This window comes from Indicator indicator, chromosome 4 (assembly GCF_027791375.1).
Source record: "Indicator indicator isolate 239-I01 chromosome 4, UM_Iind_1.1, whole genome shotgun sequence".
Classification (NCBI taxonomy): Eukaryota; Metazoa; Chordata; class Aves; order Piciformes; family Indicatoridae; genus Indicator; species Indicator indicator.
In genome coordinates this window covers 9,714,014-9,728,080 of record NC_072013.1, presented here as the reverse complement: position 1 = coordinate 9,728,080, position 14,067 = coordinate 9,714,014, and the positions used below count along the sequence as shown (strand labels likewise).

The window sequence follows — 14,067 nt, the reverse complement described above, 5'->3', positions numbered from 1 at the left end:
TGCTGGCTTATCTGAAAGCAGTGGCTGATAAGCTGCCTTGGTGTGTGTGAGTCTTCTGCTTTGTGGTAGCAGAGGCAGTAGGTTCCATGTCTGGGAATTCCCATTAAGCCTATCCGATGAATGCTGAATTCTCATATCTACAGTCAACTACTGCATGATGAATCTTTCCTTTTAGTATTAATTTAAATAGCACTCCTGCTGCACCATGCTCAGAATGCCTTTGTTGGGGTTTTTTTGTTTGGTTGTTTGGTTTTGGTTTTTTTTTTTTTGGGGGGGTGGGATTTGTTTGTTTGGTTTTGGTGACTGTGTCTATTTTTTTTTTTTTCTTTATTCCTTCTTACCTTTCCCAAATCAGGAAAGAAGAAATTCCTCCTAAGTCCCAGCCAGTGTCCTTGCCTGAAGAGCTGAACCGAGTACGATTGTCGCGACACAAGCTGGAGCGCTGGTGTCACATGCCCTTCTTTGCCAAGACTGTCACTGGCTGCTTCGTCCGTATTGGCATTGGAAATCACAACAGCAAACCTGTTTATCGGGTGAGTTTAGTTCCAAGGCATTTAGTTGTTTTTTTTAATAGCACTGTAAAGTAGTATCTGCAGCTTAACAATTCTCAGGTCTCTCTGATTGCTTGAGTGATTAACATAAAAAGATTGTAACCAAAAAACTGAAGTACTGCCAAGGAGGAGACATGGAGGAGACTGCTTCAAAAATAAACAAATCTATGGGACTGGCTGGGTGAAGAAATACATTTAGTGAGAGAGAGGGAAGCACTAACAGAGCCTGTTCTTCCAGCTTTGGTTCGTGCTGTCTTGTCTCATTTGTGGTGCAAAGAAGAGTTCAGGACTTTGCTTTGACCAAGTGAGGATGAGTAACATTCACTCTTTATTTCTGGGAATGCTCCCAAGTTATTGTGAGGTCTCTCTTCTTTCTTTACAAAGTGTTTCTAGTCCATCAGCATGCCTTAGAAGAGAAGGTGATTGAGAACACAGCTTTGTTTTTCTTTTTCATTGCTGTAAATGCACAATTACTGGATGCAACAACATTCTCTGAAATTGCTTGGAAAAGGTACTCAGAGGTGTTTGGTATGTGAGCAGGACCTGTGTATTTCATTTGGGATGCATGTTAACCTAGACCAGCATTAACTGAAAGGAAATAGGAAAACCAGGGAAGTGTACACAATTGGATCATGAAGGCAGTACTGAGAAGACAAAAAAAACCTGTCAAACATTCAGATAGTGTAATTTGTCAAGTCGAAGTTGATGCATGAAGCAGCTAATGAAGTTCCTGATAAAGTACAATGAAGAGTCTTGCTTTCCTTGACCTACTTGTTAGTTAGATGAAGGTTTTTGATCTCAAAAGAGATAAAAAGGCTTGAATTTGCCAGATATATTTCAGGAACACACAAAAAAACCCCAACAAACAAAAAACAACCAACTCTTCCATCTTTCCTCTTGTATATTCTACTCTGTGATGCAGGTTGCAGAAATAACTGGTGTAGTAGAAACTGCAAAGGTTTACCAGCTTGGTGGTACCCGCACAAACAAAGGACTACAGTTGCGGTAAGATAGCGAAGTAATTCTCACCAGTTCATGAATCAATGTCCATAGCAAATCATGTCCCATGTCTGCTAAAAAGCAAATTAGGCCTTGCTGTGCTGCATACTGCTAGAATGTTTGGGTTGGGTTTGTTTGGGTTTTTTTCCCCTTGGGCATAATGGAAATTGTAAAAATATTTCATGCAGGGACTTGTGGTTGTGTTGACATCTGAGCAATTAATTTACATTAGTAACCCATTATTGTCTGTTGATGCCTTTTGAGCTGCTTTGCAATACTCTTCTACATCTTTTCTCCACTGTTGTTACAATCAGATGTTAGAAATATTTATCACTGAAAGGCATATATGATTGAGTTTGGCATACATGTTACAGCACGAAATGGTACTTTGGAGGAAAGAAGCTGAATGTAGCATCAAATTTCTCAGTTCTTACAGCTCTTACAAAGTTTATGAAGTGAAAGTTAGCATAATACAAAACATCCTGGTGAGGTAGGACAAGAAGATATTAACCATAGGTAGGACAAGAAGGCATTAACCATTTGGGCTCAAGCAAGTCCAGACAAGGGCCACAAAGATTATTAGGGATCTGGAGCACCTCCCCTATGAGGACAGATTGAGAGAGTTGGAGAAGGCCCTGGGAAGATCTTACATCAGTCTTCCAATACTTAAAGGGGACCTACAGGCAAGATGGGGAGAACTCTTTATCAGGGAGTGCAGTGATAGGATGAGAGAGAACAGTTTCAAACTGAAAGAGGGCAGATTTAGATTAGGTATAAGGAAGTATGAGGGTAGTGTGACACTGGCACAGGTTGCCCAGAGATGTTTTGGATGCCCCATCCCCAAAGGTGTTCAAGGCCAGGTGGAATGGGACTTTGAGCCACTTGGTCTAGTAGATGATGTCCCTGTCAATAGCAAGGAGGTTGGAACTAGATTATCTTTAGGTCACTTCCAGCTCAAACCAGTCTATGATTCAATAACTTCTTAGGTTACCTCAAGAGAACGCATGCTTTGGGTGAAATTTACACCCTGGCAACTAATTTCAGTATTGGCTAGTAGCAGCGTAGTACTTCAGCTGTAGTGCTCTGCAGAAAATGTTTTGGGATTTCTAACTTTTGACTGGTCAACAAATCAAAAACCAGATAGGAGCTGTCTCCAGCACTGTATCATTCAGCACTGCTTAAAGGTTGCTTCTAGTGGTTCAAACATGTTTGTGTTTCCAATGATCGTGCCGTGAATCACCAAACAGGGTGTCTAAGATTTAGGTGTGAGAGAGGTCTGCTTCTGTTCCCTCCTGAGGCTTTTACTGCCACAACCTAGTGACTGTTTCCTGCAGACTTACTTTCTACTATTCCTTTGCATTACTTCTGATGTAGACTCCTGGCTTGTGGCTGAAATGACTGAAGTTAGGGATAGTTTAGGGAGCAGCCTTGAGTGTCTGGTTTGGGGTTCTTTCATCGGTTATACCTATAGATCCAAGATGACAGCTCTGCACTGTCAGAGAGGGATATTGTTACACTTTCTTGTTGCAGGCATGGCAATGATACACGTGTGTTTCGTTTGGAGTTCGTCTCAAATCAGGAATTTACTGAAAGTGAGTTTATGAAGTGGAAGGAAGCGGTAAGTTTGCCAGACTTCAGTTTCTTCCTAGCAGCTTTCTGCCAACGATACTTTATTTGGAAAGTAACTTCTTTGTCTCTTGTGTTTAGATGTTCTCTGCTGGGATGCAGCTACCCACTCTAGATGAGATAAACAAGAAGGAAGTGTCCATCAAAGAAGCCCTCAATTACAAGTTTAATGACCAGGACATTGAGGAGGTAAACAGTGCATTGTTGTGAGGCTGTGGCAAGACTTGAAGGTGACAGGAACTCATGAAGTAGAGCACTAGCTGTTACAAAGCCAAGTGATTGTGGTATTCGCTTCCTAAGAAGAGAATAAAAGGCTCAAAATGAAGTTGCACAACTAGATAGAGTAGCTTGGGGATCCAGCTGTTATTTGGTGCTCACTCCTGCTCTACTTCCTCCTTTGTGCTCTGTTACCTTCTCTCAAGCTGGCATTGCAGAACTGTGAACTTGTAACCTGAGTATGGCAGCTTAGTTCTCGGGTTTTGAAAAGCTAACAGCATTATGGTGGTTGCATTTATCACAGTTTCTGTACTCTAAATCTTGCCTAATACTGACCAAATATGATTAGCATCAGATTTTTGTAGGTCATAAGTTAGGGGAATGGAGCTGTAATTCATTACCAAGTCACAAATTAAAAAATGCAGCAGAGAGAGAGCATGAGTAAAATTCTGTGGCAGTAAGTACCTTTCTTAGGTGATACTGATCTGTTGCTTCTGTTGCCCAAGTATTGAAACAGACATTTCATATTTGCATGTTCTTGCTGTTTCCTCTGCATCTTCCAGATTGTGAAAGAGAAGGAAAGGTTCAGAAAAGCACCTCCAAATTATGCTATGAAGAAAACTCAGCTGTTAAAGGAGAAGGTGAGAGATGAAATAATGCCTACAAGCTTAATGTAGTCTTTGGTTTTGAAGAATTGGAGCTCATCTGGATTTTGGCAATAGTCAGCAGTAAGCTTGCCTTTAAGTGTGCATCAAAAAGGTGGATCTCAGAGCTCACTGCTGGGTTCAAAACACAGAGAACACTGTTAAAGCTACTGAATTCTTTTCCTGAGGACAATTGCCAACTATTTTTTTGTCCTTCAAACAAGAAGGTCTTAAGCTATTCTACTTTAGAAACTTTTTTCTTTCTTTTTCTGGTCTTTTTTTTTCTCTTCTCTCCAGAGTACCCCATAATAATAACATTTGAAAGTGTTGAGTTCCATTTTGAGGTAGTAAAATAAGTTACATTAAATTGCCTTTTACTCAGGAGTGACTGAATTGTCACTTCATGGCCAGTAATTTATATTGAAAAGAATGTGTTGCCAAAAAATTTGCTTGCAGCGGAGCTGTTTAGCACATAGACCTCCTGGAGTAAACAGACCTAATGGTGCTGAGAAGCTGAAATCTGGAAAACAAGCAGGATTGTATCTCTGAAGATAGATACACATAGTGCGTTTTGTTTGGGTGTATTTATCCAGTCCTTTTTCAAGGTACTCCTGCTTCATACACAGTAAAAACAAAGAGTTTGTATTGATCTACTTTAGTTCTGCATTCTTTGGCTTAACTGTGTTGTTTGGTCTTCATTTTACTATGCACAAAGGTGCGAGTTGTTATTTCACGCTGCAGAAGAGTGCAATTGCCTCTTGTTGTCAGCAGGTGGCATAACAAGCTACTGCTGTTGCTCTGGTGGTGTGGGAGAGGACTCTCCAGCTCCCTGAAATGAGTGGCAACAGTTGCACAAGTACCATTATTTTTCTCAGCTGGTAAATAGTGACATTAAATTTTCATCAAACGTGTAACTCAAATCGTATGACTGACTTGCTGTCTTCTACTGGGTCTGGTGTTCCTGCATCATCTTTAATTTAGGAGTTTCAAAGGTTTTCAGAGTCCTTCAGAGTAAGAAGTCCTGTTTTGCCTTGAGCTGTAGGGAGAGTTTAGCTCTTTGTGTTCTTACCATGCAGGATAGAACATTTAGTTTAGTTGATTAGTTAGGGTTGGGTGATCGGTTGGACTTGATGATCTTGGAGGTCTCTTCCAACCTGGTTGATTCTGTGATTTGCAGCTGGAATGGGGTTATCTGGGTGATTCATAGAAGGGACCTTCCAAGGTCATCCAGTCCGACCTCCCTGCAGTCAGCAGAGACATCCCCAACTAGATCAGGCTGCCCAGGGCCTTGTCGAGCCTTACCTTGAATATCTGCAGGGAAGGAGCCTCAACCACCTCCCTGGGCAACCTGTTCCAGTGTTCCACCACCCTCATAGTGAAGAACTTCTTCCTGATATCCAATCTAAATCTGCCCTTCTCTAGTTTGAAGCCATTACCCCTCATCCTGTCATGGCAGGCCTTTGTAAACAGTCTCTCCCCATCCTTCCTGTAGGCCCCCTTCAGGTACTGGAAGGCTGCTATTAGGTCTCCCTGGAGCCTCCTCCTTCATAGGTCTATCCCTTGTTTCTTTAACTAGCTCTGTGGTAAAGAATAGTGCCTAATGAATTACTGTTTGGTTGAAGGCTATGGCTGAGGACTTGGGGGACCAAGATAAGGCCAAACAGATTCAAGATCAGCTTAATGAACTCGAAGAGAGAGCAGAGGCCCTGGACCGTCAACGAACAAAAAACATTTCTGCAATCAGGTAAGAAGCAAATACTGGGAATTTTCTTTCTTAAGCAGTACCACTGCAAACATACAGAGAAGAACTAGTGCAGTATTGAATTAATTGCAAGATTTTGTCTTTTCCTTTTTGAATAACATATTAGCGAAATGTACCCCAGTGGCTCTGTTAGTGCTTGCCTGTCTTCACTCCCTTCTGTCAGTCATTCAGTTAAAGGTGTCGAGGATGTAATCTCTCTTCCACATACCCCAGACAGCAGTTGTGTTGCAATAAGAGTAATTTGTGATAGGGATGAAGCTGCAAGAATGCTGTCAGGTGTTTTGTGGTGTAAGGATCAACCAATGACAGTCATTTTGTTTTTCTTTTCCCCCACCCTGCCTTTGTGTTTTTCCGTTGTTGCAGTTACATCAACCAGAGGAACAGAGAGTGGAATATCGTTGAGTCTGAGAAGGCTCTTGTGGTAAATAGTGCTGAATTAATACTTCTGTACAAGTAGAGATGAAATGATGCAAAGGGGGATAATTGCATGATGAAGATTGCCCATTTTTTAAATGATCTATAAAATGATGTGATTACAAAGTGGATTGCTTTATCCTTTTGATCAACTCAATTATCAGCAGGTTATTGGCTGTTATACTGACTCAGTGCATTTTGTATGGGAGAGAAATCAGAAAGGAGACTTTGTAGAATAAAGCAGTGGCAGAAATAGTCAATTTTCTGCAGTGACACTTCTATGGTCCTTAACCATTTGTTAACATTTGGATAACTGTCCTAGAGTTGTGCACCTCCTTTCTGTGTTAGCTTCACTAAGGCCCGTTTTGCACAGTGAAGCATAGGACTGTGGATGTCTCCAGATCTTTCTGATCTGCAATGCTGGTGCTGGCTTTTCTCTGACCTTGATATTTTCTGTAGTTCTGGGTGCTGTGGGAGGATTCATGAGGGTGCAAGTAGCTAACTCTGCAAAACCATGTGCTTTTTCTTCTTCAGGCTGAAAGTCACAGCATGAAAAACCAACAAATGGACCCCTTTACTAGGCGGCAGTGCAAACCCACGATAGTGTCTAATGTGAGTGTGAAGTTCAACTGAGGCAATTTGCAGAGAAACAGAAACCACTGTAATCCAGAAAGTAGGGAGGAAAACGTTTGCATTAATTCCAACTGTGCCATATGCTATTAACACTCCACATACCAGATTGAGATGTGGTTGAGTGAGATCCTGGTGTCTCTATCCCAAAAGAGGGGAAAAAGCAATTTTAATTTTTTTTTTTTTTTTTTGCAAAGTGTGAAGGACATAAGTGATGTGGGTATGTACATGGAGAAGCAACTGTGGTTTAGACTTCTGCAGTGAGTTCTTCTATGTAAGAATTATTCAGATTTAGTTAGCTTGGGGAAGACAGTTTGCTGTAGGTGTCAGTTTTGCTTCTAATTAGTTGAAACTTTCCTGAAAGATCTGTGAAGGGAGAGAATAGACCAGGTTATTTTGGGTCTGTGATGGATAAAGTAGTGTAACACCAACTTCCCCTGTCATACTGTGGCAAAATCTGCTACTGCAGTCCAAGTCAAGTGATCAGCTGCTACTTCTAAGTCATCTGGCTCTGTGGAGGTGTCTTCTGGAATAATGTATGGTTCTGGTTTCAGTACTTAAACTGGTCAGGTTGGCTCTCACCAGTCTCACTAACTGGCAAGGGAATAGAAAAGGAATTAAAAGTAACTTTTTACTGAAATAGTTCTTTGTTAGAGAATAATCATAACTGAGTAGCTTTATTATGGTAGACAGCTATTATGTAAAGAAAACAGTCTTCTAAAAATTTGTTCTCTTTAGTAGAGTGTTCCAGCAAATACATCTGAAAGCAAATACATCTAACAATAATAGTGTTAAGAGTAGTCAGGAGAACAAACCATATCAACAGGAAATGCAGTTCTTATTTCCTCAAAAAAAGACCTTCTGAAGAGTAACTTTTCATTTGTTACTGTCAGATGCATAGCACAGGTGTCAGGATGATTTCAGTTCTCTGAGATCCTGACGACTGAGCTGATCTACAGCCTCCAGTGGTTTTAAGTTCATGGATATGAGTGCTCTGTCAACAAAATGGTAGTCTACTTTTCACCAGTTTAAATAGAGTGGATTTTTAAAATTATTATTCTGTTTATTCATTTATTTATTTATTCCCTTTCTGCAGTCCAGAGATCCTGCTGTCCAAGCTGCCATCCTTGCCCAGCTAAATGCAAAATACGGGTCTGGTGTATTGCCAGATGCTCCAAAGGACATGAGCAAGGCAAGTTTCCATTTCTATCTCTTGTTACATTCCTCCCACTGTCACCATTTTGCTCTAGAAGCTTATGACTAATAGGAGCTGTGCATGCTTCAGATCTAGAAATAGGTATCCTGTAGAACATTTTCATAGAGTAGAAACAGCTTTTTCTTTCTTGGGGAAAGAAAATTAAATTTCTCTAGCAGTATGAAAGCTAAAGTTTGCTTGTGACAGATGTGGGGGAAAGGCATTTTTATCTCTGTTTATCTGTACAGGCAAAGGTTGGAGAGTTACCTGTAGTTTTTGTTTCAGGGTCAAGGGAAGGATAAAGATGTGAACTCTAAATCAGCCAGTGACCTCTCAGAAGATCTTTTTAAAGTGCATGACTTTGATGTAAAGATTGATCTTCAGGTTCCCAGTTCAGGTAGGTGTTCCCACTGACTTTGGGAACGTGCTTGTCCAGCTCACTTCTAAAATAATTCTTTCAAAATCATTGGTGGTCTTGTGAAAATGGGAGCAAAGGACCCTGTGTGTTGTCTTGTCAAGTATCTTGAACTGAGGAGGAAGGGATGTGTGCTAGGGACATCCACCAAGAAAACAATAACAACTGAAAGCCTGGATGTCCCCATATCCCTGCCCCAAATGCCTGGAGAGAAGAGGAGATATGTACTCCTTTTTTAATGTGCCCTTCCAGTCTACAGTGTCTATGATTTACGTAATCTTTGGGGAACAGATGAGTGTAGCATTTAATAAACCTTGATATCTACCTTGATATTTACTTTAATTTGTCCAATCATTTTTGAGGATAGGTAAGCTATGGGTGTCTCCAATGTCCTGTTCCATATCTCTGCTCATGCTATGAGGATAAAGTAACTTTATTTACCTGCTGCTTTGCCAAGTTGCTGTTCCCTAGCTTTGGTGTCTCGGGTGGTATTGAAACACGATTTTAGGGGAACCAAAACGTTGGGTGGGGAGTGAAGATATACTTACAGACTTCTGACCCATCCTCTTTGTGATCTTGACTTTGAGCATCTGAGATGTGTGGAAAGAACAATTTACGGTCCTAGAATCATCCAGGTGGGAAGAAGCCCTTGAGATCATCAAGTCCCACTGTTAACCCAGTAACGCCAACTCCAGCGCTAAACCACATCCCTAAGTACCACATCTACACATCTTTTAAATACCTCCAAGGGTGGTGACTCCATTGCTTCTGTGGGCAACCTGTTCCAATGCTGGAAAATCCTTTCAGTGAAGATTTGTTTCCTAATATCCAACCTAAATCTCTCCTGGCACAACTTGAGGCCATTTCCTCCCATCCTGTCAAGCTGCTTTCCAGTGGTGGGAAAGCCATTGGAGCATACTAGTGCAATTTGACTCACAAGGCTTATTTTCTCTTGCATTACTGGAAGAATTAGAACTGAGCAGTGGTAGGGCAAGTAACATTGGGTACAAGCTAGAACACAGGAGGTTCCATTTCAATGTGAGGGGATGCTTCTTTATGGTGAGGGTGACAAAGCACCAGAGCAGGCTGCCCATAGCGATTGTGAAGTCTTCTGGAGACTTTCAAAACCCACCTGGATGTGTTCCTGTGTGGCCTGCCCTAGGTGATCCTGCTTTGGCAGGCGATTTGGACTCAATGATCTCTGAGGGTTCCTTCCAACCCCTAACATTCTGTGATTCTGTAATTGGGTTTCTTGGTCTGTGTGGATCCAATGGCCTTGGCACATCAGACCCCAGGGGTATAAGGCTTTAGCAGATGCTGGTGCACAGTGTTTGCTGATGGCATCAAGCTACAACAGGGTTGAACCCATCTATATTTCTGGAGTGACACAATATAGGTAGAGGCTCAGGTATGGCTGTTGTGGGGTTTTGTCTTCAGACAGAACACCATTTTGGCATCTTGCTTTGTGCAGTCTCTTTTCTTAACAGGAGAACCTGGGGACTGGTTAAAATCTGTATTGTAGGCACGAACAGGAAATTTGATTTCTGTGCAGTTATTATCTGTCTCTTTATGCTTGCTATTCCCATGGGGTCATGATTTATCAGAGATGCCAGAACTGAACCTGATGGTTCTCTTTTTATTGTGATGCCAGTGTTTTATAGAGTAGTTTTCTTTAAAAAAAAAAAGAAGTATGCTTAGCAGCAGAAAGCTGAATTAAAAAACAGAGCCAAAATTGCACATTGCATTTTGGTACCTGTGGAGATAAGTTACCAGATAATTCCTGCATTGTTAGCTGGAGTTCTAACCTGATGTTTACTAGAGCAGCCAACATGGTTGTGTGGTGAAGTCGTCAGCAAAAGCAACAAATGAAAACGTGTAGTTCTCCTGTATTTCGGTCCTCACTCTTTTCTTGTCCCCAACAGAATCTAAAGCCCTGGCCATCACCTCCAAGGCTCCACCAGCAAAAGATGGTGCCCCTCGGCGATCATTGAATTTGGAGGACTACAAAAAGAGGCGGGGGCTTATTTGAGCATGCCCACTCTGCTGCTTCTGATCCTGCATGCTCCATGACGATGTCCTACCTTTTCTTCCTCCCTTTTCAGTTCTCCCTTCTGGGTTGGAGCAGCACTGGAGCTGGGAAGAGACTCTTTAAAACTGCCAGTCATCTGTAACATAAACCATTCAACTATTTACTGTATAGACCTCCCTTCTTGCCCTTTCCTCCTGCCCGCCTCACAAATGTGGATCTGTGCTATTTGGGGTTTTCCCATTTCTTTTAGTTTGAGTTTTTTGTTTTTATTTTGTTGATGCAGCTCGTTGGTCCACTCTGTGTTCAGTATTAGCCTGAGGTCTGGATTTCATAGGAATCTCTTGGTGGTCACAGAGTCAGCACTTGGTGATCTCCCCTTGCGTATCACCACAGGCACGGTGATAAACGTTGGCGCAAGACCTTTGTGGCTGGAAGGTCATCGGCACTTTCTTCCTCTTCTTCTTCCTCCTTCCTCCTAGCTTTGGAGAAGGGAATCTTCAAAAAACTGGCTTAGGTTCAAAGTGTAAATTTTTTTGGGAGGGTTGTGTGACTTTTTTTCAGGTGTTTTTTATCATTTTTAAGCTGCAGTACTATTTGTATCCGTATGTCACAGTTCTTTACGGCTGTTTTGAATTTCTACCAGCTGTACTTGAGCATCTGAAATTGCAAGAAAGAAACTCATTAAATGTGATTCTTCTTACTAAAACGGCTTGGCTGATATAGCTGTTTAACTTCATGTGCCCTTTTTTACTTACACTTAAGTGATGAGAGAGATGAGACTTGTCATCTGTAGCCCATCCGGAGTCTCCAGCTGTAACTGAGTGGAACAGCTTTTTCAGGGGTGGCCCTGGGGTGCTCATTGGTTTGGCTTTAATTTCTTACTCAAGACGTATTTAAGTCATTGTATCTTCACTGGGCTCCTGCTCACTTTGTTTCTTGCTTTGTGAACCATTTAAATGGGGCTTCTACAAACAAACAAAAACATAAAAAAATCACTTTGTGTGGAAGGAGAAGGACACAGGAGACAGCAGAAAGGTCAGTGGGTAACGTGTGAGAGGTAGCTGATGCGCATTTTTCGTGTATGAACTGGTACAAGTCGAGTGCAACACTAGCACAAGAATTCTGTGGCTTTGTGAAATATTTGACTGGACACAAGGTGACATAAATTATCACTCAGGTGTAAAAAAAAAAAAAAAAAAAGAGAACAAAAAAAAATGTAAATATAAGTGACATTTAACAAAGAATTTTTTCCAAACAAGATACAACTGAATATATGGAGCTAAGAACTAAATTAAAAGAGAATTAGAAGTCAAAGAGGATAGAAGCCCTCGTTCAGGTAAGCATGCAAGCACGTGCTTGTTCTTACTCAGGCCAGTTCGTGTGTAATAACTTTAGCACTGAGCTGGGTAGGAATGTTTCTGAGGAACCCTGAAGAGAGAAAATGCTGATGCTCTTCTTGTGTCAGAGCATTACCAGTGTTCTGAAATCATACACTGGTTACGTTCAAACCTGTGTTTGATGCTTTCTTGTTGGATTCTTAATGAAACTTTAATCTAGTTCTTAATTTAACTTTCTCTTCCTTTTTATAACAGTAGCTTTAAAGAAACATCATGTAATTGTGTGCAGATTGATACTATGAACTGTGTATAAAAAGAAAAAAATCAACCTATGGAGCAGCCTTTATCTCCCATATAAACAAATAGAAGCCCATCAATACTTATTTACTCAATAGCCCATAGTTCTAGGACGCACGTGGGTTATTCTGTAAATTTGTAATCCCAGGCTGCTTTATTTGATGGCCTATTTTAGCAGCTTCTCTGGAGCTATAGTAGGCTCTTACATATATGTACTTTTCACTTTTTAAAAGTGGATTCATGGAATCTACCTTGATAACTTCATAGGAGGCGTCGTGATTCACCATGTAGATACTCATTTGATATGGTTTTGAGGTTGTTTTGGTTTTTCTTTTCCAACAGCTTCTATGATGTTACAGACTCGCAATAATAATAAAAAATAATGATCTGAATCTCCTTTGCAATAGCCAGTTTTCAAAATGATCACTCTCCAATGCTTTGCAGAAATAACTGCCAAATGGAGCAATTCAGAAAGCGATTTTTCCACAGAAATGCTCTGAGGCACAGTGGCTCGTGATCTCTAAAGGTAAAGTTATTTCAGATTCAGTATTTTTAATATGCTTGTCCTTGGTGTCAAAGTTACCTAAACCCAAATGAACAGAAGAACAGTCTTCACTACAGCCAGAATGTTGAGACCCACACAGTGTTACAGGGAACTTTTTAGTGGCAATAACTGAAAGAGAGGAAATGTAGTGAGTTCAGAATACGAATCTGAGTGATGGACTGTGTTCTAGCTATCTGTAACTACAAACCTTCCACTTACCCTCTCAAAGTCTCTGGATTCTGCTGAAATACTGTTTTTAAGAGAGGCAACAATCAGTAAATGATCATGCAAACTTCTTACATTGAGAATAATACATCAAGAAAGTACTCTTGAATAGTTACAGAACTGTGTATGAAAGCTGTAACCTTTTTTCCTTTAAGTGCATGTAAAGGTGAGTGACTACAACTCCCACTTGTTAGAGAGGGAGAGATTTGTTTGCTTTGTTTCATTGGTGTCCTAGCATAGCTCATCACAATTGTACAGACTTCTATAAATAAACTTGGTTTGTTGGTTTAATAAGGTGGATTGTTTATCCCTTGATCCGAGGTGCTACTGGGGGTTCCTGTCTGAAATTTGTTTTTGCAGAAGCTGATGCTTCATTTAGCAGTCTGGCTGATTCTGTTTCAAATACTAGTACTGTAAAATAATTCCCGGAAAGTAACCTCCCTCTTTTGCAAGAGCAGCTGTTGACTCCTGCATCATTCCATAACAACTGAAGTTGCTCCTTGTTGTTAGAATCAAGCAGAGCCTCAGTTCACTGGTTCCTCTGCTTCATTTCACAGACTTTGCTCTTGTAGAAATCTAAACTATTTGTGTAATCAAAAATGCTAAAGCATATGGCTGAGCTTAGAGGAGCTACTGAGTGACATGAAGCAAGACTCTGCTCAGGATGGGAGGATGAGGCACAACGGGTGTAACCTGAAACGGTGAGTTCTGACAACGTGTAAGGAAAAAAGTATTCACCCTTGGCACAGTCAGGGAGTGGACTAGGTTGGCCTGAGAAATTTTTCTGTTTTGGAGGTTTTCAAGAGAAGGCTGGGTTGAGCTATGGGTAACATGATCCAACCTTGCAGTTTCCCCTGCAAGTTTGGATCAGGAGGGTGGAGTGGCAACATCCCTGAGCTCCCCAGATTATCCTGTGACTTGCTTTCTCCAGTTTTGTTTGTCTTCCCTGTGTGTAGTGCCTCTCCTCTACTCCCCATCCTACATGCAATGCACGAACTTTGTCTCGCACAGTGTCGAACCATGAGCAGTGCAGCATTTCCTGCACTCATCCTTTATGCAGCCTCAGGTCTGCAGAGTTCATCTAGGGCTGGCTGTGAAACAAAACTGTTGATGGATTTATCACTGCCCAGGCTGAAGTGTAGTAGCCTGTTACAGTGCAGAGTGAAGAGCAGCAACTGAGATT

General features: G+C 41.2%; 1 protein-coding gene across 1 annotated transcript in view; it reads left to right on the top strand.

The window, feature by feature from the left end:
- RTF1 (RTF1 homolog, Paf1/RNA polymerase II complex component) overlaps nucleotides 1-11,447 on the top strand; it is a 33,872-nt gene extending 22,425 nt beyond the window's left edge. The window contains 11 exon segments of the mRNA XM_054400092.1: nucleotides 356-533; nucleotides 1,474-1,556; nucleotides 3,081-3,168; nucleotides 3,258-3,365; nucleotides 3,956-4,033; nucleotides 5,659-5,780; nucleotides 6,162-6,219; nucleotides 6,747-6,824; nucleotides 7,939-8,034; nucleotides 8,323-8,434; nucleotides 10,375-11,447. Of these exon segments, the coding sequence (XP_054256067.1) occupies nucleotides 356-533; nucleotides 1,474-1,556; nucleotides 3,081-3,168; nucleotides 3,258-3,365; nucleotides 3,956-4,033; nucleotides 5,659-5,780; nucleotides 6,162-6,219; nucleotides 6,747-6,824; nucleotides 7,939-8,034; nucleotides 8,323-8,434; nucleotides 10,375-10,481 (1,108 nt within the window). The 3' untranslated portion in view covers nucleotides 10,482-11,447.
- The last annotated feature ends 2,620 nt before the right edge of the window (nucleotides 11,448-14,067 follow it).